General features: G+C 47.4%; 1 protein-coding gene across 1 annotated transcript in view; it reads right to left on the reverse strand.

Moving 5' to 3' along the window:
• Positions 1 to 27,555, reverse strand: part of SAMD11 (sterile alpha motif domain containing 11) — a gene marked incomplete at its 5' end in the record, with an annotated part of 125,574 nt that overhangs the window by 35,812 nt on the left and 62,207 nt on the right. The window contains 2 exon segments of the mRNA XM_082329064.1: positions 2,113 to 2,205; positions 18,970 to 19,094. Of these exon segments, the coding sequence (XP_082185190.1) occupies positions 2,113 to 2,205; positions 18,970 to 19,094 (218 nt within the window).

Genomic DNA, 27,555 nt, shown 5'->3' on the forward strand with positions numbered 1-27,555 from the left:
AACACTGGCTATAGCCCCTCCTTTGACCCCCTTTTCATAGCAGGGGGTGGGTAGAAAAAGGCCGCAAAAGCATGCAAGTCTCTGCCCCTATTCGGCCCCTCGCTATTCTGATGGTATTCTAGCATCAGCACAGCCTAGGCTTAAAATGCCTGCCACAGCGCTGGGGAGAAGAGGGGTTCCCCAGTGTTCTAATATAACAAAAAACAGGTAACACGGGAGATTAGTAAAAGGCCTCGCTCAGAACTTCCATTCCGTCTCACGCTCTTTTAAAGGGCAGGGAAGGCTTTCTGAGAAAAAAGTGGGAGTAGGAAACAAAAGTTTGCGTTTATTTAGGGCTTCCTAGGAACCCCTCTCTCAATGAGTTGGGGGAATCCCTGAGCCATTCAGAGTTAAGGAAGAGAATTTAGATCCTGAGTGCAAACTGCAAAGCCGAGGGCTGCTCATCGGCCTCGCACTGCACGCCACCCGCTCAAAGTAAACAAAAATGGTGGGAAGGCCAGAGGAAAGAAACGGAATGGGATCACTTGACCCTGCTGCTCCCATGGCAAAAACATCAATTTGTGCAAGTCCAGCCACTTTATTAGGGTGAATCCAAATGCAATACTTTGGTTTCAGATGGCTTGATTAAAGTTTAGCCCATTCTCAGCCAGGCCACATAGGCTGCTGTTACCTGGACTCAGTTCCAAAGCATGCACTTGGAATTACAAAGGATTGCAAAGATGACAGCAGGTGTATCAAGTGCGCTACAGGAGCCTCACACCCCTACATAACAAGTGCGTTTCAGAATCTATAGAAGCATCCTGCTGGAACTTACCTGCACATCTACTAGAAACATTTCAAGGATAGCAGGAACAGGGCAGACGAAAAAATCAAGGAGAACAGGTAAGGAGTAGCAGTATATAGGGTTCCTCTTTACACCTTTCAGAAAAGCCCAGTAAGAAGCTAAGGCGCTTTTACTTGTATTAAAGAGTTAACAGGCAGGAGAGGGTTACAAGAAAGAAAAGATTTAGTATGTTCTTAGGTAGTGTTAGCAATATTATATTAAGTGACACTAGCATTCAACATCCTCTCAGAGTATGCTGCCTTTCTGATCATAATTTGGGGACAAGGAGTCAAGATGAGACAATATCCAGGAACATTATATGAAATTAGGATGCAGTACAGGTCCCTACAATATATCTTTATATAGCATAATATAAGGTATGTAGTTTAAGAAGGCTTCAGGACAAACTGCTGCAAAAAGCGCCCTTTGAGATTCCCTGGATTGGTTATTGAAAATACACACCTTGAAGAGTCTCGGCTGCTGGACTCCAAACCCATGAAACAGGATCTAGCTTCAGACAGCTAGTCTGCTTTTTTTTTTTTTTTTTTTTTGGTGGCCAAAGAGGGCAGGTTAAGCACAGTGATCGAGATGGGTATTACTGACGGCTAATTAGTTTGAACTTAACAAAGCCTTTAAGTGAAGGGCCTGCAAAACCTCATTTATGCAACCTGGAGACAAACTCATTAACTGCAGGCTCCATTACCCACTCCACTTTGCCAGTCGTAAAGAAAGTTTAAAAATCATGTTTACAGGAAAGAACCGTAAGACAAATCAGAAGATTAAAAAAAAAAAAAAAAATTCCCTAAAAAGAGAAACCTTCTGCAGATTCCATCTCTATAGGAACAGTGCCATAAATGCATAAGAAAGAACTAGGCAGCCCTATTCTCCCTGCTAGGCTTCTTTTTTTCCCTTTAAAGGAACAGATGCCAGCATGATAAGCCTGTGTGTATCTTTTATATTAAACATGTAATTAAGACATTCTGCCTGAAAAGTACAAACACCCCTAAGATCCACCCCAAAAGCTGCAGCTTGCTTTTTTAATCATAAAACAATTATTGTAATTAAGCGGCAATCCCTTTCTCGCACTGCAAGCTTCCCTCCGATTAGATAAAGAAAGCACAGTGCACTGGTAGCCTCCTGCATGCACCCTCAGCGCCGGATACTTGCAGCTCCCACACCGCAGCCTCTCGCAGCCCTCCCTTCCCTCCCTCCTTAATTTCAATTAAGTTCCACTCTTAAGAAAGGAGAAGAAAGGGGAAGGGGATGGGGGAGGGAGAAGCAGCACTTACCCTTTGGGGACTCACTTCTGGCTTTCTTGCTTTCTAAAGGACACTCACTGCTGCTGTTGGGAGAACATACTCTTCTCTTGCCTAAAATTTCATCTAGAAGAGAGATGAGAAACCTGAGTATCAGATAAGGTTGTACTTTCCTCTTTGCAGAAGCAACCAGAGAGACTTTGGTATTTTGCTTCTCGCTCTCGCACACACACGCAGACACACACACACGCACACATATATTACAAGCGGAGGAAAAAAAAAGAAAGTAAGAAAAATCGTCATCTTGAGAGCCTTGATCTGCTTTCCTAATCACGCAGTCCAAAAGCACATAATGACTATTCACACACTGATCAATGCAACGTTTTAAAGCTATAAATTCTGAATCCAGTTGATTTCCTTACTGAGTTTCATCATTTGTTCTGTTGCCTTTTGTCCCCCTGGTGTTTCCACTCCTTTCATGCCCTGGTGCAAAGCAACTGGGGGAGAGAAAGGGGAGGAAAAAAACAACACAAAAAAAAAAGCACAACAGATCTCTGAATCTTCCTACCACAGTATCTCTCTCTCTCTCTCTCTCAATCTCTCCCCCCCCTTCCTCCCCCCCTCCTCCTTCAAAACCTCAAGGTCCTTAGCAATCTTCCCCCTCTAGATTGTACGGAAACACTCAAGCCTTTTGCATTACTGCAGCCCTACAAACCAACACAAAATATCTAATATACAATTACAGCGTCCCCGAACAGATTTAAAATCAATATCCTCCCATAATAACGCTGGGGAAACTGAAAGCATGATGTTGCATATGGGCAGGAAGGAAGAGACTGTTTGTCACTGCAAGCATCAAATTCTCATCTATCAAGGGCTTGTTAAAGATGCAGCATCTTAAAATAAAAAAAAAAAAAAATCTCACAAACAAGCACCATATTTGAGCGAGTATACGTTGAATGTGCCTGTGAGTCAACACGCATGCAAAGCTTCTGCAATTTGCCCAAAGTGTGTTGGTTAAGAAAGGTTACAAACCCCCCGGCGCTATTTATAAGAACAACAAAATTATTTATGTTCCAGGGGACATTTTAAGCCAAGCAACTGTCCCTCACACTCAGAATCACTCCACGTTACTTTGAATTCAGCTAAGCAAGCCCAGGTCCCTGCCTTGGCATTGTATTCATCAGGAGATCCAGAGCACAGATCTGTGGCTGCCACAGGCTGAGCAGCGTCGAGAGCAGACAGTCAACGTGCCGAGGGCAGAGCCTGCCAGGCAATGCCTTTATCCAAAGAGCAATTCTGGAACTCTGCAAAGTTACAAGTGGCATTTCAAGGTTTTAAAGAGCACAAGCTGCCTCCGATCTTATCTTGCCATGACCCTGTCACCCAGCCTGTTAACAAAACTGGCACTCGGAGACAACCGCAGAGGCTTGCAACCATCCATAACCAAAAGCAAAGTAAATACAACAAAACGGTGGCAACTGGAAAGCAGATGGGAAAGGACAGAGTCAGCCGGTGACAGCACTTAAGTTTTCTCAGCACTTCTCATCCCAGGTGTTGAGTCAGCCTTTCAACAGAATTTGAATTTTATCACTCCTCCTGCCTCAGTTTACCCTTGAATAACTTCTGCAAAGCCACAGACAGTGTCGGCTTGCCAAGCCAGCATCAAGGCTATGAAGTACCTGGCCACACAGCACAAAGAGAGTCACAAGCTCCCTCCCCACGGAACGCTTCATCCTTCATGGTGATTTTCCTGGAAATGTTAGTCTGATGCTGCAAACCCTCAGCGCTGGAGGCCAAGATCATATATCCTCCTCAGAAGTGTTCTCATCCGGGATTTGTGGCTTTGAAACAACAGAAGTCCCATTGCTCAGCTCACCCCTCCCAGCCTGGGCAGGAGGCAGCAAAACCCAACAGGGCTTGCTCTTATGTACTTCAGGCAGAAGAGACGCCATGGAAGAACTGGTGACAGAAGCACCAGCTACATGTGACAGCAGTTAGAATATGAGCAGTAAAGATGCCTTCATTTCACAACTCTGCCAAGGCACCTCATTACCCTCCTATCACTCCTTCTCTCTTGCTATTCCGCTCCCACCCCCACGCGCCCATCTGCCAGCAGACATTCGCTCTGACTAGCACCATGCCCTGCTATTCCCAGACATGTCAGCAGGACAGGTTGCAAGTCCCATCTTGCTCCCAACCGGCTGCACTTGTGCTGGGGAAGACCAAGATCACCCAGTAACTCCGAAGCGGCACCAACTCCATCAGACCCATGCCCCAGCAGCCTCCAGAACACCCACCCCGCAGCACGCCGGCCAGCGAGCTGGCAGCTGCATGAACAGTCAGGGGTGACAGCCTGCCACCACCGGCACGCCACAGGGACAGGTCCCAGATGTCCTGCAGTTGAGATTTGAACTTGGCCCTCCAGAGAGATCCCACATTAGTGTATTAATCTCTAGAATGATCTGCAGCATTTTCCTTCCAGCATCTCAGGTTCACGTTGTACCAAAGCACCAAATCCCACACACTGAGTTTGTATTTGGGTTGCTCCCCAGCAGTTTTTATGGCAGTCAGTTAGTTCACAGAACGAAAATTTTCCCTTTTTTTTTTTTCCCCCTTCATTTAAGGCAAAGTCCTGGGATGTGTCAGAGACTGCCTCTGTCCCCAGAAGTGTGGGGACTAAATCAACAAGATATACAGTAAGCAAGGAAAAGGGAATAATTATCATCAGTAGCCAGTATGGAGGCACAAAGATCTATCAATCCACCCCAAATTTACTGAGTCAGTAGGAGAGCACACGACTGAATAGCAATCTTTTGAATTCCAGCCCAGTGTTACAAGAAGTCATACCCCCCTCTTCGCTTTCTTAGCTGCAAAGCAGGGAAGACGAAGGTCACATTTTCATTAGTTACTTAGTAAACTCACAGATTCTGGGGTACAACCTAAATGGCAAGGTATTTGTATTACAGCACCAATCCTTTCCTCCTTACAACTTAAACCATAATGCACAGCTTCAGCATACCACTTACACCTGCTGAACACATGCCCTTTTACAGGAGCCTGTACTCTAAATTCATCCCTTTATGTCCACGTGCCATTCGTCCAACCGTTCTTTGCACTCACACGCAAAGAACCAGGACAGTGGTTGAAGGCACTGGGACGGGAGCATCCACAGTCCATCTCCCCCAACTTCGCAGCAGCAGCAAAACCAAATATGTTTTGCAAATGAGTTGGCAGCGTAGCTTCTGCATTTCTTACCACCCTCACAGACAGGTTGTGCATTTTGAGTACATTGCTACTCATTGCCCAGAAAGCCCAAAGGTAGCTCTTTGCTCAGCCCGTGCACCTGCAAAAGGTACCACTCCACCTTAGACAGCGGATGGGGAGGGATGGTTGTGGGGCTTCCCCCCCCCCCCTTTTTTTTGTTCCCCAAATCCCTGCATTTGCCTCCTCTCTCCTGCCTTCTACAAAGCATTTCAGTTGAAAGGAAGCCAAATCAGGGCAGTTTTTTAATATTAAAGCTGAAAATGAAAGACATTATCAGTAGAACTGTAATGTTATGAAGCTAAGCCAGGCAGTAATACAAGTAAGGAGTGCTAGAGGAAGCCCCAAGCGTACTGATCACTTATTGCCACCAGTGCGACACAGCCCTGACCACACAAACCTCCCCACGTCTCCCGTGCAGGTCCCCAGATCCTGCATTGCATTCAAGGCTCCTGCTAGCCTGACAAGGCAGTACAGAAAGTGATCCAGAGACGTTTTTGGAAACAAAATCAAATATTTTCCCCAAAGATCTAGAAATCAAAGTGGATTTTGTTCCCCGCCTTTCATCGGAAGAGAAAGTCCAGCGCTCACCTGCGGCGCTTCTACAGCGAAGCATGGATAGAGACAGGCCAGGAGGGCAGGTCAGCTGGAGGAGGACAGCACTTCTGTCCCCGTGCAGAAGTATCACCCAAAGACCTTGCAACCATAAAGAGAAAGGATGCGCGTACGGCACCATAAAACGAGCTTTGTGCAGAAGCCAGGGCAATATGGGTTTTATCTAATCACAGCCCTCTTTGGACTTGAGACACACTGATTAGAGGCCACGGGTGGAAACGCCACCCTGAAGCAACAGTGCTTTGTACTCCTGCGTTGCCTCTAATCCTCAGCCTCCCAGCACTCGGCAGAGCTGGGTGACTTGACAGTCATGTTCACCAACACGTCTAAGAATCCCAAGCCTCGTTATCAGCTTCGAAGAGAGGACTTGGGAGCCTAAGTCAGCTGGAAGATTAGAAAACCTGTCTCTAGGTTTCCCCAAAGACGGAGGGACTGTATCTGCACTCTTTACAAGGGCATGTGGAGCAGAGGAGATGCACCAAGGACACACACGGCACCGATGGCAGGGTGAGAACTGAGCCTGTGTCCCGGTGACGGAGCACAGGGTTTCACCTGGAGAAGGGAAATGAACAAAGATAAGGTGGTCACAAAATTTTTGCCCTCCCAATGTTGTTAAATGGGTGGACTATAGAGCGAGTCCCAGTTAGGGCCAAGGGATTGCACCAAGTTTTTCTGCACTGTGTTATGCTACAGACACAACGGGAAGAGATCAAGACCTATCTCACGCTCCCTATCCATATCATTGGTTTTGCTCTGAAAGCTTCTTGGACCCAGAAGTCCTGAGTAAACAGAGGACTGAGCCAATTTACATGGGAAATCACCCGGTCTCAGATAGCCAACATCTAACAAGAAGAAAGTCCTTTCTTCACCTCCTTTCACATTATTTTAAGAGGAGGAAAACATCCTCCCTTGCTCTTAATTCCCCCATCAAACTTAAACCCTGGAGATGACAATTCCCACTGACCAGTCTGAAATGTCTTGGCAGCATCTCAGTTTACTCAGCTCTCCCCTTTCCTTTGGCACAAACAGGCTACCACCAGAGGAGCTGCTCTGCTCAAGCTCTGGTGCTCCAGCCCTGCCGCTCAGTCCGTTCCTGTGCCCAGCGTGACAGGTTTGCAGGGACCCTGGAGACTGACTTCCCCAGCGATGGGCCTGTGCCTTTGTAAGAAGCTGCACCAGCTTGCCGAGTCCCAGCAGGCCCAGAGCTGCTCTCAACAAAGGCTGGCGTACGAGGGGCCACGCAGTCGGCTGCGCGCAGCAGCGTGGAATCTGGCTGCACATCGGCCCCATCCCTTGCCAGCAGGAATCAATGGAACAAAGGCAGAGTGAAGCACAAGGTCATGGGAATAACGGGCCATAATTTAACTGAGGGCAACGAGAATGGAAAAAAAATTATTGGGGAAGCTGGGGGAAGGGAAGCAGTGGGCTTCTGAGACTTGGGATCCTAGAATAATACAAGTGCATGCCAGCTCATGGGGCAGGGTTAGTTCTAGCAAGGAAGGGGGAAATACCGCTGGATCTCCACAAAGGGGATGTCAAACCAGCTGCAAAATAAAGGTAGCACTCTCCTAGCAGCAGGTCAGCTTCATGGCTTTAGGGACATGGCAGGCAGCAGGCTTCAAGCCTTAGCTATTGCACTGGGTTATCTCATTGTTCCTTTATGTCTCCACATCTGTATCTATTTGTTGGTTGTCATTTAGATTTAGATTGCATGCTCTCCAGGGCAGGAGCCATCCTTTTGCTAGCTGCTGTACCAGTCTTAATAGTACAAATAGCACAAACAGCAGAGCAAGCTGGGTGCTCCTGGCTCAGGACTGTCCCTAGCCTAGACCTAGCCTAGGTATCTGCAAATGTTCCCTAAGCATCACCTTTCAAGTTCCCTGTGACAAGAAGCTCTCGGAAACAGGAGGAAAAACAGGAAACAAAGGGGAGGGAGGAATGGGACACACTGATGGCCTCTTACTACAAAGCAAGGAGGATGCAATATCGAGTAATCAAAGGTTTTCCTCTTTTCTGCTCACTTTGAGAGAACCTAACTTTGGCAGGCTGGTTGTGCAGTCACTCCTCTCAGTAGCAGAGAAGGACTCCAACAGGCAAGTCAGTGACCATCACCCACTGATCTCAATGCATTACATCAAAATTGCATTACGTCATTTGATGCACTACATCAAAAGTAGCACCCCAAAGGTCGGCCTAGTGTCACTAACCCCTTCCTAAGTGGGAGTTAACCGCAGCATATATGAAAGCTGCGGGAGCATGCAACAAGACAGTAGTTGAGTAGAAGCATTCCCAATGTATAACACATCAACCATCCTTCCCTAGGCTTGAGAAGGAGCCTGCACCCCCTTCCTCAGCTCTAACCACTTGGCCATCTGCCTTTCCTCCTACCATGCAAACAGTATCCCGCTACTTCCCACCTCTTTGTGCTCACTCGATTCGCCTAGCTGGAGCTAAGCTCCTAAAAGGACTGTCCCAATATATCAGTTCCCAAGGAGTGAAACAGAGGGAGGTGCAGGTCATGCTGGAGCCATCCTCCTGTCTGGCTGTAACGAGGCTGTTTATTGGAGAAGGTGCACCAACATCCCCTTGTCTCCCAGACTGTTACAAAATTCATTTTTACAGCACGCACCAAGCCATAGAAAGGTAGTAAATATTCATAGTATGAAAAACACTTATGGAGAGGATATACTGCACTTAAGAGAGATGTGAATTAATTTTATATGCTGCAGAGAGGCTTTTTAGCAATTGCAAACTTGTGAATCCCCACTCTCTTGCAGAAAAGATTTAAAGAATGAGGCTGGGAGTGTGGGCTGGAGGTCCAGGCCTTCTGGAGACTCACTTTCTAGCTCTAGAAAGGAGCATGTTCTAGTGGGTAAAACAGAAGAACGGGGAAGCTTGTTAGATCAGAAGACTTAAGCACAGTTCCAATAAGGATCAGGGTTTCCTTGAGGGACCACAAACCTCTCGGGCAAAGGTTGTTTGGCCTCAATTTCTATATCTGTGATAAAAAGCTATGAAAACTGGCATCATTCCTCTGACACAGATACCTCCCTCAGTCCTGGGGAATGCCACACAACACCCAACCGTGCCAAGAGGTGGGTAAGGCAACGCGGCGGGGACAGCACTCGCATTTCTCTGTGGGCTCCTAAGTGCTGAATCTTCTGCGTGTGGTCTGTGCCAGCAACCTGGTATTCCCTCCAGCACCCAGGAGGGCTGCTCCACCTCCTCTGGCTGCTCCTTCTACAAGCCTCCCAGCATTTCTTTAGAAAAGTGAACGCTGAAGATAGTGATTTCCAACAGAGCTGCTGGTGGTGCTGTACCCTTAGCACCATTTAAATGTCCAATTGCACTCATTCAGCCCCTGAAAAAAACAGCGCTCCTCCCGCCCGTGACAGCTTTGACAGCCAGACTCCTTAATTCCTTTTTCTTATTCCCTTAATCTGTCATCTTTATCAGGCTGGGGAAGTGCCAGGCAGCATGCAGGAGCCCCGGCCCCGATCAATCTCCACATTACAGCTGACAGAATGGTGCTAATAACTTATTGATCTAATGTTTGCCAAGCCCCACTGGGGCTGAAAGGCTGCCATTGATTGGCTTGAGGGAAGGAGCCTCTCAGCTGAGAGCAGAGCGGAAAGCCTTCAAATTGTCTTCTTCCCGAGGAGCTTGGAGATGAAGGGAGGGTGGGGAAGGGAGAACAGGGAGGAGGACAAGGGAACTAAAGAGAGGAAGAGAAATGGAAAGGAAGAAGGGTGCATATGTGAGATGGCAATTAAGAATGGAAAAGGAAGGGGGGAAAAGTGATTGAGAACCAAAGAAACACAAGGAGGAGGGAAAAGAGCAGGAAAGGGGAGAAGAGCAAAGAGAAGAAAAGGAATTGGCAACAAAAAGATTGTGCAGAGCTAAAAAAATTAATGAAATAGGCAGCTGACCCTCTTCTTGCTCACAGCAAATCATTAATAAAATCTTTCCAACCCCCAGCCCTCCATCCTAGGACAGCTCCTCCCGTGTGATCACGTCTGATGGAAAGCACGCGGTACTGCTGACTCCCCTGACCAGGTCTGAAACCACAAGCTTGCATCTGGGGAGAGGGCATCATTAGGACATATTCCAATTTAATTTATGAGTGTTCCCCACAGCGATATACATACAACTTAACCCTTGAGAATCCTCACCCATCTCCTTGATTTGCACTGAAGAGGCTAATAACCATAGAAAGTCATCAGACATGCTCAGCAGAGGGAAAGGAGTTGAGGGTCTTTCCTGTGCCCCTGTGGGGAAACCTGGGCTTACCCGTATACGCAGAGACAGCAGGAGGAAAAAAAAAAAAAAAACCCAACACATGACCTTTCACAAATTATAGTAATGGTTATCGTCTTCTTTCCCATTTACTTGAGATCAGGCCAGGGCAGGCCTGTTTTGCCAAAGGGTCCACGTGTTGGAGCAGCACTGAAGGCAGGGACTGAGCTGGCAGGGCTTCAAGGAAAGGCAGTCATGGTCACATACCACCCTGGCAAGTTTGCCTGTCCCGAGGCTCTAAATGCACGGTGCTCATTGTGGTCAGGTCTGTTTTCCTGGTGGACTTCTCTCAAGCCTATCAATCCAAAAGGCTGGGTCAACATTTTCACGTGTTATCTCCAGCACGCCTCTCCCACGCGCGCAGCCCTGCACCCCTTCCTCTTCAGCAGGACTTCTCCCTCACTTTCGCCAGAGACCTCGGGAAGCTGTGAGCCACAGAGCACCCTGCTGATTGCTTGAAAGAAAGAAGGAGCAGAGCAGCAGTTCTGTGCCTGCTACCTGGGCACCTAATCGCAATGCAAGCTTTCCAGACACACAGCTATGGGGAACTTGTGGGGGGACAGCGTTACCCCTGCTGTGCAGCGAGAGCAGAAGGCTAGGCTTTGCAGGACGAAATCCACAGCATCCAAACCTGGTGACACAGAGATACACACACGCACTGGAGCAGGAACAGTGTCAAACCCTGGCTCTGAAGGATCAACTTGACTTGTGGCAGGGTCAGGAGCAGCGACTCAGTGCCTCCTCTCCCTGTGCTTCCACCCAGCAGCAAGCAAGAGTGGACAAGTCAGGTGCCACGTTACAATCCGTACTGGATTTCTATATATAACATCAGTGAGATGTCACCGCACCAATGATTTGTTTTCAGCTCTTTACTAGCTGCCTGTAAGGCACCTGGGAAAGGAGGTGGAAGCAGGGGGCGGGGAAGAGGTTATTTTTGGAAGCAGGATAATCTTGTTCTTCCTAGAGCTGCAAGGAAAGGAAGAGAGAGCCAGTGTTTATTTCAATTTCAAGGCCACAACATGTACTGGCCATGAGCTTGGTGGCTGATCCAACTGCCAGAGTGATGGACTCATCGTCCTGACTACGGCCAGTCTGCCCTGGTCACGCCCGGCACAGAGAGGGCCAAGATACTTAAGCTCCCATGGTGAGCCCTGTCCAGCTGCGGCACTCCTTTCCTACAAGTGAGGGAGATACACCTTGAAACACATCACTGACCTTCCCAAAGGTGTTTGCAGAGCCATCGCACAAGAACCCTCCTGCCAGGAGCAGGCTTCAAATCCCTGCCAAGAGCAAGGTTTATTGAACTCCAAAAACAGGGCACTAAACTGCCTTGGCTCCTTCTCCTCCTGCAGTGACAAAGCCAAGAATAAAACCTTGACACTCACACCAGCAAAATCCCACGCACTAACCTACGCTGCAAGTGCAGTTGCAGGGCACAGCAAAAGTGCTTCCATGTTGGGCTTTCCCATTTTTCCTTCACCTCCCAAGACCACCGTTTGTATTACAAAAGGATGCTGGTCACCTCCCACTCCCTCAAGGCTTCAGAAGAAATAAAAATGAACTTAAACAGAGCACAAAGAAAGGACAGTCCTCCAGATCCAAGCCAAGAGGATGAATGGCATTGACAGAGCCTAGACCCTTATGTCGCCTAGGTAAACAACTGTCCTTCGCGGTAAAACATGTAAACAAAGGTGCCTGGGCTTACAACTCCTAGGTGCCCATTTGGTGCTGATTTTCTGCTCAATTTCAGGCAGCAGTTCAATAAAGGCTTCTGCTTTTTTTGTTGTTGTTTGGCTTTGTTAAATGAAAACATGTCTGCATCCTAGCTCATTATCACACGCTCAGAAAACAGCCGTTCACTGTGATTCTGTCTCTAACCATTAGCTAGAACATCACTGATCCCAATTATTTTTCACCCCAATATTAACCGCTCCTTAGTAGATGAAAGCTCTAGGTCTCAGTGCAAAGCCAAATGAAGTTACTGGGAAGCCCTAGACGGCAGGCGCACAAAATTCAGGGATAGGCCCAAAGAAAGTGAGACAACTAGTTTGATCAGCTACGGATCCACGTGCGTGAGCTACGAGCACTGCCTTGTCAATAAAAATTCCAAGACCAATTTTTAAATGTGAATCTGTTTACAGTTCACTCCTGAAATTTCTCCTTCTCCCTTGCTTAGTCAACAGAGCACCAAGTGGAAAGATGAGGCAGGAGCGTTAACACAGTAGAACAAATAACCTCGCAGAGAGAAAAGAGCTCTTTCATGATGTTTTTGAGACATGTAGGTGAACACTGCTTTTCCAGGACTGCAAAAGCACCAAGTATACATGACCTCCAATGGAGCAGGACTGCCCTAAAGTGGGACTCCTCAAGGGACAGAGATGTCACGTTCTCCCTGTCACGTGGGATTTCCACAGGAATCATGGCAGGTCAACACACAACGATACTGGTCACTGAGGACACCACTGCTCCGAGGCCAAGGCTCTCAGGGTTTGTCAACTCCATCACATTGACCAACAACCCCCAGAAAAAGCCCAAGCTGTCTGGGAGCTCTGCAACATCGGAAAGCTGGCCTTCTGCTGCCTCCCACAGCACAGCCAAAGCAGCCTCTAATCACTGGCGAAGGGGTCTTTAATCCATGAGCAGTCCCAAATATTCTATGCAGAACTACAGCAAATTGCTTGCTGCTTGGAGCAAGACCTGATATTCTGCCATGTCTCCATTAAGTGCCCTCTCTTGGACAGTATTCAGACATCGAGCCAACTCCCTGTAATCACAAGGGGCAGAAGGAAGAGAGGGAAGATCTACCCACCTTCCTCTAGCATCAGTGAGCCTGATCCCTCCACTTCTATCCATGCAAATAGTCCTACTGCAACTGGAAAGCCCTGAAATCTGGCGCTGCAGAACAGAGGGTATTTGAGGAGAGAAAGTGGAGAAATTAACAGGATTTTTGCAGGGGGGACATTGTTTAGGGCCTTGGGACCAGGACTCTATTGCAAAATGCTTGTTCAAATCCTAAAGCAGCGTGCAAAGCGCGCGCACACACACACACGGGAGAAGGCACCCGTACTTCTTCTGTGAGCCATGGAGCCCCGCAAGGCCTCCTCCGTCCTCCCCCAGCCTGCATGCCCTGGCAGACTGCATTAGCCAAACTGGATAGAGGGGATTGGACTTGTTTACAGACACACCGCTAGCTGCTTAAAGGGGCTCTAAATCCGTGTTTGATGTGCAAACCGTCAGCTTTGCTACTGTGCCTTTGTCAAGCAGCCCTGGCTCTGCTCATCCTTGTGTGTGTGTGTGTCTCTCTCTCAATTAAGATTAAAAGCGCCTTGTGCCATCATCCGCTCTCAAGGTAAGCCCCTCTGTAGTGCCAATGCTGTACCCTGTCTGCTGCCTCGCCTTTATCTGATCCATTTGGAAACGACTTTTATATTCTCATTAGACTCATCGCCTGCCCTCCCCTCCCACATGCACGCTCCCCCTGAGGCATTTGAGCATACTTGCTCTACCTTTGCAGATGTTGTTAAGCCTCTTACTGAATCTCACCAGTGCAGGCTGCCTCCGTGTGCTCCTAAGGAAGTACAGACCCCATTATACGTACTTTTCCTTTCTTCCTCCGTTTGGCATATTATATCCCCATCGTGACTGCAATTTAATTAGCGCCAAGGAAAGCATTCTCCAGCATTTTCCACTGCAGAACACCACCAGAAGGGAAGGACGCAGCAGAAAATCAAGTCCGCAGGGTCAAGAGAGGAGAGACCATTCACGTCTCCTAGGTAAACTGGCCTGGGAGCTCTGGGCATCACCAAAGCCTGTTTGTCCAGGCAGGCTCTACGTATGTTCCCCCAGCTGCAGTTCTGCGGACTGTCAGCACTTAGGTGAAGTAGCTCACCTCTCTTCTCTGCAAAGGGAGCACCTCTCTGCTCAAGAGCCAACCTTACCTCTCGAGGTTTATAAATAAATAAATAAATAAATAAATAAAGGCCCAACACTGGCCAGAGAAGTAGATTAAACCTAGCAGATGGAATAAACCCAATGTAGACGTAACATAGACTTCAAAAGAGGAACTGGATATCATTTTGATCAATGAAGAGCAAGACAGCTGGCAGAGAGGCAAGTGCCCTTCCTTTACACTACATTCTCTGATCCTCCACAAGAATTTACTGCTCTTTCCATCTGAGTTGGAAACAATGAACACTTGCACACCTGAAATCTGCACAACCATTTGGTGAACAGACATTATGCAGGGCCTATAGAAACCAGTGCTCTCCATTTTGTAAGCATAAGCACCTCCGCTCCCAGTCACAAAGAGAGGCAGAGAAAGCAGAAGTGGCAGAAGTTCACTGTTCTTAAAAGTCTGAGGACACGATACTGTCAACAGTCAACCCAGATGAGAAGGAAGGAAGAACAGTGTGAGAGGGTGCAGATGGGTAAAAATCCCAAACCAGTGTGATGGATTTCCTCAGCTAGTTAAGAATTCACCGTTACAAACAGGGCAGCTCTTCCCGAAACCCAGGTCCCCCTGGGACCTAAGGAAATCCAAGTGCATCAGTGGTAATTGTAATAAATCTGTAGTGCCGCAGAGCAGGCCCAACACACGCAAGTTTGCTCCATGATTAAGAGATCTCTGTAATACCTTAAGGTCCCCAGTGGGCCCAGAGCAGTGAGATACAGCTAACATGCATCAAACACATAAGAATATCTCAAACATTACCACAGCTGACGGTGGCTCCTAAGCCAATCGATAGGGCAATTAGATTTTATCAGTACACGCCTCTCGGCCACCTACTTCTGCTGTTGTTGCAAAAGCCTCAGTTACCCCTGCCAGTTCCGGGTCTCCAGATATCTTACTGAGAAGCACCAGCTGGAGCAGATTTTTGCTTTTTTTGTAGATTTTTGCTGTTGGTATTCTTTATTTCCTTTAAAGGTCCAGTATCAGGAGACACTTCAAACGTGGGTTAAGCTGCCAGCTATTCTTATCTAGACGCCTTGCTTCAGTACACACACTAGCAGGGGGGAACACCACCCTCACCCCCAAATCTCTTATATGCTGAATCTCTAGAAGTAGGCTGTAATCCACACCTATTCCATATTGTCACAGTGCAGACAACACAGAGGTCTAGCAGAGAAGTCAGGGAGGACAAAACAGGAAACCGAGCTCCGTTGTTCAGTCATCATTTGCTTTATGGTCTTGGGCAAATTTGCCTTTCTGTGCCTTGGTTGACTCATGCACCTCTACAACGTACTCGAAAACTGGTGGAAGGCATTATGCATCTTGTCCAACATTTCTGATGAAACTTCACGTGCTGGGAACATAACTACCTCCCTTTCCCCTTTATCGCTGTAGACTAGCAATAACAGTCTGTCCATTATTTATGGTAAGTGTTATTTTCAAAGCACTATAGCTCTCAGATTTGCTAGCCCAGATTTCTGTAGATGCTGAATTTACCAACATGTCACAATCACTACACTGGTCTTAATCACACCTCACTAATGCAACAGATAGCATATTCTTTTGTCCCAGCTATCTCAAGCCCTAAGACTGCACCTCCTCCAGGCTTATTGCTCCAAATGGCTATCACCCACCACTGTAGGTTATTACACCCACCGAGGTGGGTTATTAAGTCCTTGTCTAGTCAGGGCCAAACCCTATCTGAGTCTTTCAGGACGCAGGTATTTTCTAAGTCTTTCAGCTTCTGCTGTCCCAAACTAAGCTCTTCGTCTCTTCTTCCCAAATATAACCACCACCACTGACATGAAGCGACCTGTTTTCACTTAAAAATTATCCATAAGCCTTCCAAGGATATTAATATCAGTGCCGCTCTTCCAACCAAAGGTCTTGTATGTTCCAGCAATACATCAGTCTCTTCAGCCCTTTTGAGCTGAACATCAGCCCAGATCTAGCTTGAACCCCGACTCTAGTCTCACCTATCTCCTAGAACTCATTAAAGCCCCAGAACTAACTATATGCCATTATTTTCCATTAGTTTCAGCCCCTTTCTGCATTTCAAAGACCATTAAAGATCGAGTAATACTTCTAATTTTCCAGTCCATGCTGTTCAAAACTATAGCACTGCCTCTAATCCTGGTTTTAACTATAAAACAAGGAACTCCCCCACAGAATTAATCATAAACCAACCAACCCTGCCAACTTCAACCCTCTTCTTAACCCCACGGACCCTGCAACGAGCAAATCTCTTCCATTCGTGCTGTCCTTGTTCTCAATCCTCTACGCCGCCTCAGCCGTAGCCGAGAAGCCACGTACCCTTCTGTATCCCGTTTTAGCAGTATGCACTCACCCCTCATCCTGCACTTGTAGAACTTGCAGTTTGAGCTGCAGAGCAGCCTCCGGAGTGTTCAGCCTCTACTGGATAGGACTGTACGCCTAACTTCAAACCATAAATGCTAAACCAGCAACAGAAAACATTTTAGCAGCAGATTCCAACTTACACTCAGAGCACTGCAGCTTATAGTCATGAGTGATAGGGGAGTTTTTAAACACATCAGCATTAATGTCATTTATTCAGCATTGTCCATCTCCAAATGCCTTTTTAAGGGCAAGATTCTCATAACCCAAATACACAGTATTGTTCTCAAAGGCGTACAACGCAAACAGCAGACAACTGGGGGCACATTTCTTTTTCCCTTAGTGTTGTAACTAAGTGGTTTAAACAAAAGCCAGTCTTTTAGACTAACCCCACACTAACTCTCTTAAAATTATATATGTAGCAATTAGTTATACCATTCTCCCCTCTCACCCCTGCCAGTAAAAACAAACAGAACCAAGACATAAACCCAATAATCGGCATCAGCTACAAATCCCAGCACATTTTGTTTCTGTTCCCTTGACTTCCATGTCCGGGAGGTGGTGGCATAGGTACCAGTTCAGCACATGCTCTGAAGTCAGAGCTGGCAAGTTCTGCGTAGGCTTTGGCAAACGAGTCTTCCCTTAACCAAACAAGCATGTAGAGTGAGCTGGCTCCAGACAGCGGGGAAAAATCAGAGTTAAACTGTCCCTGTGGAGCTGTGACAATGCCCTCTCTCCCTTCAGATACCTAATCTCTCCACGATCCCCCCAACTACTCTTTTGCTGGTCAGCTCTTGTTAGACACACCAAATCTATCATGTCCTGAAAAGCTCTGTCGCTTGGTGGCCTCTTGTGTGCATGAGCCCTCTTCTTTTTCATTGCTCAGACTTTCCTTGAGGTCAGAGCCAAGCACTGCTGCCCTCACTGCTACAACATGTGTGCGGGGCCTATGTTTTATATTTCCTACTGTTTTTCTTATGGTTAAGCTAACTAGAGAACCTCAAACATAAATCCTAACAAATAAGAATTAGGACTTCTCCATCCCATCTTTTCTACTGCTTAACACTGATGGAAATGAAAAGTACCCTTTGCATTTCTGGAATGCTATGGATCTCAAAGAATTTCAGCAACGCTGATCAAGCTCAGCAGTTTCTCTGTAAAGCAAACAATATTAAAAGCCATTTTAACATACGGGGTCAGCTGAGACATATAGACCAAGCAAGGTCATACAGAAAAACGTGTATCTCTGTCCAGTTTGGCTTTTAGAGCTGTGTAGGAAAAGGGACTGTGGAGGCTCGTTAATGAAGAGAATACGGAGATCCAGCTGTGAAAGCAAAGACTGGGAGCTGCCCATGGCTGCTTTACAGACATAGCACAAATCCCTCAGTTCAGCACAACACATATATGGGACTGAACACTTCACTGCAAAATTAATCACACCAGTACAAACTTCACTGCAGGCAGGAGGAACCTTTCTGGAAAGGGGTCAAGCCTCATGCAAAAGGCAAACCAGGTGCCTGTCACATTACTGAATATCCTCCAAAGACACTCCCAAAGTGTATTAGATGTGGTGTTCCCTTCAGATCCGGGGTTAAGTTAGGCAGTCAATAGAATGACTTACAAGAAAACATGAACAAAACCACAAACATACAGATTTTCAGGAAAGGCCTGCATTAACGTACAGAGATCCAATTCTGATTTGCAAGGACAGGGATCACTCGATAGAAAAAACTAGCATAGCTCCCAGTTTTTCCTCAACTTTTACTTATACTCAAAAGCAAATCGTAGATTCTGCAAAAAACAAGCATATCCCTACTTTATTACCAGTGTCTCACTTGTTGACTGATGCATCTCTACCACCAAAGCACCCTTGCCCGTAGCTCCCTTACTGACAGCCAGAGAGGCACGGTGCAGGATCCAAGAGGAGCATTTCTGGTTTCACCATGTTAAGTTGAAACCAGGTGAACTTCCCAAAAAAGCCAGGCAGCACCACAAAACCAAACGATCATGCTCACAAAGGAGATGGCAGGCACAAAGGCAGCACGGGGAACCTCTGATTAATGAAATTACAAATCAAACCATGCTCTCTGCAAGGCCTTTCTGCTTCACTTGACTCTAACCCTGGGGACATTTCACTTCTTTGCTGGCGCAAGCTCCTTTGCCAGTAGTTTAACACAGACCACTAGATCTGAGAATAACACTGGGCTGAGATCTCAAAAGGACTTTAACATCACCATGAAATCCTTTCCATGTTAATCTTTAACCAGAATATTAAAAGCTTTCATATAGCTCACTCCAAAGTGTAACACAGCCACAGAAAAAGCAGCTGCTGAAAAAAAATGAACAAATGTGAAAGAGAGAGGAGGGAAGTCAACAAACCCAAACCAGCAGGACCTGCTCCAGCTGCTTACCTGCTGCTCCTAAGCCAACGTCGATGCTGTTTCTCTTGAATTCACAGCGGCTCTGGGTCTCTGGCATAACGAGTTGACGGCTCTGATGCAGGTTGGAGATGATAGTGGAAAGGTCGTTATCACGGCTGCAACAGAGCAGAAAAGCACCAAGTTAGGGAAATCCTATTTGCCACCACATAATTGATTTTTGTGTGTATGAGCACATGTGTGTGCGCGCACAAGATCCTTTTGTTTGCCCCTGCCATAGCTGTATTTCAAGAAAGGTTCTCCCCGTCCTACCCGTCAGGTTCCTAGGTAACCTCCTCTGGTTTTGGGGAGCGGAGGCTAAGTGCAAAGCACTTCCCAAACAGAACTCTCATTTCCCATAAAGGACTCTGCAGCTGCCAGAGCTCCTGATTTCAGTTTTGCCAGATATAACTTGCGTGGGCCAGAACTTACATCTCAGATGGAAAAACTGAAAGTGTAGGAATTGGCAGATCTATTCCAGAATTAATAGGAAACTTGAACTGAAATAACTGATAGCTTTCTATCAGTTGCCACCCTTCTATTCTTAAAAAAAAGTAAGTTTTTCCATTCCATCACTGTTGGAACACAAGACTACTTTATTTACTTGAATAATAGTTTTTCTTTTTACAGAGAAACCCACCACGAACCTGGACATCAGCACTGCTCAGAGCTGAGGGTACAGATTTATTTACAAAACTCATTTTCAACTCTTCACTCTAACAGATCCTGAAACAATGCTCTCTTCCTTCTGGGACAAGGGAATGCATTAGAGCAGCTTAGCATTATTTTGCCTGTTATCCTCGCATCAGATTGCTGCTAAGTAGTCTAGTTTAGTCTTTTTGCTTTTCTTTTTTTTTTTCCTTCTATGGAGAGGGAGAACACAAACACAAAAAGACATTCACTGTAGCAGATACTGAAGTTCAGCTGGCAAATGCTTTTGCTTGCAAGCCACTATCCACTTGCAAAATATTTCTGAATAAATCATATACAAACACTGAAGAGGAAGAACAAGCTAAAACGTATACATGATACTAAATGGAAGTGCTGGAATGTCTCCCTTTTGTTTGTTTGCAGTATATGGTAAATCACCCATCCTTCTAGCACAAGGTGCTTCCCCCAAGCTAAACGTGGCTATTTTTCTTCCTCTCCTCTTTCTAAATGGAAGATGACAGCCAGAAGAACCAGAGACACTCACAAAAAATTATACATATTAGAAATATTGCCCTCCCTCCCACAGCCACAGCTCCCTCCCAGCCTCTACTCACATGACAAGTGCACCCAGTCTGTGCTGCTGGGACACACAGCACATGACCACCACCAGCTCACTGGTGCAGAGGAGAGTGGCCTCACCTGGGACCAGCAGGACAGCACGGAGGGTGCATTATCTGCAGAATTACCTCGCAATGATCTTCCTTTAAATATCCCCCTCTTATCCCCCCTTACCTCCTCCCCACCTGCTGCACCCCCACCTACAGGCTATCAGCACTAGCAACAGGAGCAGATCTGCTCAAATGCTCCAGAGAGCCCATCCCTGGTGCAGAAGCAGGGGCTAATCTGTCGTCTAGCTCTCTGCTAATCAGATAAGTTTATGACAGAAAGTCTTTAGACAGAGGTACTTTCAGCGGGCGTCTGGCTCCAGATTTTCACAAGATGTAGCAGACAAAAACAGACTCTCATTTCAGCAGCCGCTGTCATGTTCCCTGCTGCTCCCCCCGCGCGCTCCCCCCACCCCCAATCTCAGCGATGAGATAGGATGCTCGGATCTCAAAGCCTTTGAGCACCCATTGCATCTTCCTCCGCTAAACCAGTTCAGATTCCTCCTTATGCAAGCAGAAGGCTAATTACTTAAGCAAGCCCACAGGTGAGTGGGAAGCCCATTTCTCCTGTGCCAAGCAGTTTTGGGTCTTATCCTCTTTTAGCTGCCACCTTTAAGATGCATTATGCAAATATTTTGGTGTCTTAAGTCATTTATGGGATTAATGTGAAGTGATTATCAGTTCCTTTTAATCATGCCAATCAATAACTGGATGTCAGGGACAGAGGACAAATGCAGATAAACGCTGCCATCAGCACAATGCTCAGGAAAGGGCGGAGGAGATGAGCCAGAAGTGCAGAGGGAGAAAGGCAGGGAGTAGGAAGAGAAAAATGGGATAATTACATCTTTGCATTTGCAGAGTGTCTTGCATCCCAATTGAGCCCAAAGCACCTCTGATATGTAAACACGTTAAGAGAGCTACAAGAAGGAATTGTTTTATCCACCACTAAAATGCAACTAACTCTCTTTCTGCAGAAGAGCATAGCAACTCCTTTACATGACTTAATTCTCCAAAACGCAAACAGCGCCAAACACTGCAATATATCCACTGTAAACTAAAACCAGGAGACCTACGTAGAAGGAAACATTACCACACCAGAAGCGTTATTTTTCTTCCCCAACAATCTTGTGTTTTTAGGAGATCTTCCATGGCCTTAAAATTAAAATCATCATAGTATGCAAAGGTGCGTTAGCAAGTCGTAACTCCACACGCGAGCAGATACCACAGGGCTGACAGGTATACTCTACAGGCTTTGAATTCAACGCAGTCTACCCACGCAATTAGGCAGGATCCCAGGAAAACATGACTTTGCTGGAATACCTTTGCGGAAGGCAAACTGAACACCAAGGTGACATTGAGAGGAAAGGGAAGGAAGACTAGAGATAAGGCTGAAACAGCTTTTAAGACATCAAACTGTCCCCAGGAGCTGTTCCTTTTGCCTTAGTGCATGGGAGGTTTGAAGCAGAGACTGCCTTGTTGTTCTGGGCTTGTTTTACACCTGGCACAATGGGATGTAGCTTATAGCTGGGGCTCGGTCTTAGTATGAGAAAAGAGAGTGAACGGTAACCAGAGCTTGTTATGAAAAACTGAGGTACCTTTCTGCGTAGGTGAAGACTTTAAGCATTTTTTAAAACACGGTAGGCCAAGCCAGCCCCAGCAAATACAGCTCCACACAGCTGCAATCAGACTCCACTGATTGCGTGGGCTCTCTAATAAGGAACATACTTGCACAGGGCTCTGCTTAGACCACAGAGGACTTTCTGCCACCATGTCGGATCAACAGAACGGAACACCAGCGTTGGTTCTGCAGCTGAGAACTCCGCCACCTCCACCTTACCCGTGACTGCACGAAACACCATTTTTACAAGAGACCCTCCTGAACCTCCGCAGAGCAAAGTCCAACTAACTGCTTTCATCCCAATGCCATTTAATAAAGCTAGTGAAAGTTTAACTTTTAATTGAGTCTCAGTTCTTCAGGTACTCCACCAGTTACTCCATGCCTTCGCCAGGAAGAAGGGCTCTGCCCAGCTACCAGCAATTTTCAGAAATAACCCTGCTTTTGCACACTCGCTACCTCAGACTACAGCACTGCAACTGCACTTCCAACCCTGAAATCACATTTTCTGCTGCTGCTTGGCCCAGCAGGAGGACAAAAGACATAGCACTAGCACAGGCTTTGGGAGATCTGCTTGGTCCATATGCTAAAAGTTGCAAAACATGAGTTGTAACTCCAGCCTGGCCAAACTCCTTCACGACTCAGTCCTGGCCAGGCCTGCCCCCCAGCCCTGAGGGAACACCTCAGCCAAATCACACTCACTGACACCAGCCCTACACCACAAGGCAGGCAAACACCTACCTCAACCATTTGCCATAAAAATCCTACAAACAGCCTAGAAAAACTCAACCAAACACTTACCTTCTGAAGGCAAACTGCACACTGCAGAGGGGGCTGCGCTGGGCAGAGCAGCCCGGTCGCCCAGCGAGCACCTGCGGCTCTGCGGAACGGGCAGCACCTGCGCAGGGCAGCCCCAGGCTGCCGACGCCGGCCCTCCACCCTGTGTTTCCATTCCCTTTGACTAACCGGTCCCCGATTCCTCAGTCCCATTCCTCATTCTTCACTCCTCGCTGTCGGCTCTGGACATTTGTGCCCGCGTCCTGTAAAAGAGGCCCCGTCCAGCACCTACCAAAGCCGATCTCGCAGACGCGGCTAGGAGGCTGGCTCTCGACGCGCAGAGCTGAGCGGTGCAAAGCACAACCTGAACAAGCGGCACAGCACAGAAGCCAGACCCTCTCCCTCAGCCCAGGTTACAGCGTATTCTCTATCTGTTCAACCCGCTCGCAATAGAGGACAGCGTTTTCAAAAGACAGCAAGTCACTTGGGGAAAAGGCTATTCGTTCCTCTGGGTTTACACACCACCTAACTTGCTCACAGTAACCCTGTCATATACAGCACAGCCAACAAATTCACGGGCTCAGGGCCCCAGCAGGCAGAGCCAATGCAGGATTAAAGATCCTTCCCTTGGAGGGAATACAACAGGCAAAAGAACATCCAGCTTGCAGGACCTCAGGTCGGATCCAGAACACGCACTTTGGGGATACCAACATACATGTAGTAATGCCTAAAACTTGGCTGCTTGGTCTGGCACAGTCATTAATGCAACTGAAGGCAGGGACCTAGGCTCCCTGGAAGGGAAACCGAAACGGGTGTGACAGCATCCCCTCCAAAGTCCCCATCAGCAAGAGCACAGCTCTTGCATGACCTCAGTGGGAAGGAGCCTGCATTAAGGGGATTGGAGAGGGCTGCTCCTTCCCATGTAGAGGATTCCCCCATCTGTGTGCTGAAGCCAGTAATTCCACCCAGGTGCTCACTTGCAGCCCCAGCAGGGCAGAGTCACACCGCTTTTCCTTTGTCTTGCCTCTGAGCCGCTGCTGGGTGCCTGTTAATGCAGGCGCTCCCCCATACATGCACTGACACATGCACACACAATCAGATTAAAGGTCTGATCCCTTCCAGTAGCATACTATTATATTTTAAAAACCGGATTAGAGAAGGGGGCTTGAGCAAGATACAGATCTCCTGAAAGGTCAAGGAGGAGACAAATAGCCTTCTGTAGGGCTGCAGGTTGCCATGGCAACATTCAGTTTGCATGGGTTTCGGTAATTAATGGTTTGGGGACCCGCAGTAATACAGGTATGTTTCCAAGCAGCAGAGGAACATGTTCTGAGGCATGACTGTCTGGGCACTTCCACCTCAGAGCAGCAAGTTTTGCTCTTGAGGTAAAATGCAGGGTGGAGAACGGCGTACTTACTGTCAGGGACTGCAGGAGGCATGTGGCTGGCTGGCCACAGCCACATTTGCTTCCGAACTGGGAAGCGACTCGGTGCTACCGACAGTCTCATAAGACCTTTCTTCTTCTGATACCTGGCTGAGGATGATCGAAGCTCTGATCACAAGATGTGTTTTTCAGGTATTTCTGCAATGTTGGTGGGCAAAGTTTTACAAAAGAACTTGCAGCACTACAAGATTTTTGAGTCTGAACTTCAAATCCAACGCACATTTAACCTCAATCCAGAATGCTAAAATTCGCCCTGTCCTATATCTGAACAGTGAATCTAAACATGTTTAGTAAAGATAAACTCCTGTTGTTGCTTCCAATTACAGCTGATGTGCTGTTGGTCATTCTCTATTTGAATCCATTGTTCTGTAAGTCATCACACTTAGCATCTGTGGAAAGGAGTAAAATGTTACAAAAAGATGAGGATCTTGTGCGGCAAAGAAGTGTGTGATGATGGCTGATGAAGGAATGAGATCCCGTCTTCACAAAGACATCCCTCCTACTAAGAAATAAGGGAAAGGGAGCAGCTACCTAACAGCACTGAAGACTTGCCCCAAGGCCAGCTGTAGCTTTGAGAATAGCCACAAGTGGCACAGACCTTGTAATGAACCTGGCCTCATAAGGAAGACCAACAAGGAGTGAAGCTGGCAGCGGTGATGTGTAAGTGCTTGTTTATTATTGTGCTCCACGTAGCATCGGAGAAGTAACCATCCCACCAAGCATGCCATCTAGCTATGCTGCCTTTGCCTGGCCCATTTATCCACTGAAAAGAATGTCCTAGGCTTTCGCAAGCTGCTTTCCATCCAACAGGATTCCCATTCTGCCACTAGGCTCTGTCTTGCTGCCAAAAGCAACAGTCAGAGAAGTGGCTAGATATTATTATGGCTTGGGCAATTTTCAAATCCTAATGAAGAGAGGGCACAGGAGCAACAGATCCATTTACCAGGAATGCAGGAAAGCTGTGATACGGGTTTCGTCTAAGCCACAGGCAACTGAGCAGCTCACCAGTCCACCACAACTCAGGCCATCCATGCTGCAAGCAGCAACCACAAAGCTTTAAAGGCCAAGTCCAAACGGCTCCTTTACCTGGATGTAGTATGAAATGAAAGCTGCTCTCTAACAAAACGGCCACCTGACCCTGGAGGGTATTTCTGAAAACACTGTTCACTTGACCTGTTATACTGGCAACAAAAGAAAACTGCAGGGGAGCACAGCATAGGAGGCACATGCCGCAGGTTCCATGCTAGGTCTGGGAAACAACAAAAAAGGTCTTTCTCATCCTAAAACCTCCCACCCAAACCCAACAAACATTGGTGCAGGACTCTGGGGGCATTGTCAGGACAACATGGATAACTGTGCGGCCCAGATACAGATCAGAGCTGATAGTCTAAAATTCCCTGTCACATCCCAATGCTCTGATATAAGGAGCCTGCTCTGCAAAGCAGCAATGAGACGTACTAATAACTAATGGCTGCAAAAATTACCACTGGAGGAAAAAAAACCCATTGCTAATGTTCTCTACAAATGCTTTGATTGCTGCACTGTCTATGTTTAATGGAACTAGTTGGTCCTCTGTCTCCCCCAAAGCTGGTTGTTCTGATGAGACCTTCTGTAATGGCAGTATAATGGTCCACCAGTGGTCATTTGATAGCTGCACTGCTTACAGGAAAAGGCACTCAAGGGGAGAGACAGCCACATCAAGAACTGGTGGCAACGTCACCCAGACAGAAGGTGTCTGTTTGGGACACGATGCCACAGTAATCCATGGGCTCAGCTGTGGAGTCCGCAGAGAAGCACCTGCAGGACAACAGCTAAACCGGCAGTGCTGTCATTTCTGGCACACACTGTGTAAGCAACGTCATCTCGTCTAGCTAATGAGCCACAACCTGTGCTCAAGGAAGGAGAAGTCTATCATAGGGACTGCCACTGAACTGTCAGATTTGCTAAGTGTGGCCGTCCCTTGGGACGTATAAATGAATTAGGAGCAAGCCCTTTCAGGGAGGCTGTGGTAACCAGACACGCAGCAACCCTGTGTGACTGACTTCTGGGAACAATGATCTTTTTTTGAGCAACATCTGCACCATAACCCTCCGACTGGCAGTGTCTGAAGCCAGCAGCTATTGCTCCAAGACCCATTACGGTCCTGTCTTGTCCCCTGGTCCTCATGCTGAGCAGCATTTGGACCCTCACTCCAGTCACCTCTCCTCGATCTCAAATGGCCCCAGCAAACCAGTCCCTTACCTCTGCTGAAAGCTGTCTTCCCAGCCAGGTTCTGGAGCCAGCCCTGCCAGCGCATACAGCATGGAGTGACTTACAGAGGGGACTAGGCAAATGGGGAGACACCTCAGGCTCTTGGCCCCTTGAGTGTGGGTAAGCAGGGAGGTGCTGACAACGGCCCCTGCAGGGCACCTGAGCGGAGACGCACCACCCTGGAGATCCGTGGGAGGTGGCAGTTTCCAGTGATTGTTAACCCAAGCCGGATTCAGACTGGGAGCAATGCCTTTTAAATGTGTTTCATTTACAGACATTAGCAGCAACTGCATCTTTAACAAGGAGAAGGATGAGGAGACTAATGGATGGAGACAATTAACTAAAATATAAATCAGTGTCAGAGTCTCTGCATCTAGCAGAGGCAGCCAGGCGCCCGCAGGGTCTGGTGATTCTCGCAACGCGCTGCTCGAAGTGACTGCAAAGAGCGATTGCAAAGAGGGGGAGGGAGACGGGAAGGAGAAAACTTGGTCAAAATTTAAATATTTTTCAATAATGGCTGCCTCCCTGTTTGCTGCAGCCCTCTCCAAAATAAGGAGGCAATAGTAACAGTAACCTCACGCCAAATGTTGTGCCCCATCCTCCTCACAGGGTGAGCCAGAATGAGCCCTGCGTGCCTCCTAGAGATTGTCCGTCCTGCTGTCAGACAGGGTTTGCTCTGCCCATGCTCTGAGCTGCAAGATCACATACAGTAACCTTTCAGTGCTTGATAGCAGGCACAAAAAGTGCAAGCTGCTCTGCAGAGGAGGTATTTCACCTGCGGTGCAGCACCACTCAGCTGTGCCCAAAAAAGGCTGCTCCAGTGGTTAGGATATTCAGCACAAGTTTGAAACTCAAGCTGTCATTTTTCTGCTCCAATTTCCTGCCCAGACTTTGCTGGCAGCTCAGTTAACCGCTTTGTGCTGCTGGTCCCATACACACGGCGACGCACAGGGGCACTGTGTGAGTGGGAGGCATTAGACACCAAGAGGCAACCTGGTACTTCAGCAACACGAGTTCCAGATATATCTGAGATAAAAAAGAGGGAGTGGTATTTGCAGTAGACACAAAATTGCATAGATCCAGAAACTGCAAGACAAATAGCTGAGGGAATGGTGAGTGAATCTAGCACCGGACCAGACCGGCTAAGTCTTTTCCTAATACTTAATCAAATCAAAGGC

The sequence above is a fragment of the Platalea leucorodia genome, assembly GCF_965183815.1.
Source record: "Platalea leucorodia genome assembly, chromosome: 17".
In the NCBI taxonomy this organism is placed as follows: domain Eukaryota; kingdom Metazoa; phylum Chordata; class Aves; order Pelecaniformes; family Threskiornithidae; genus Platalea; species Platalea leucorodia.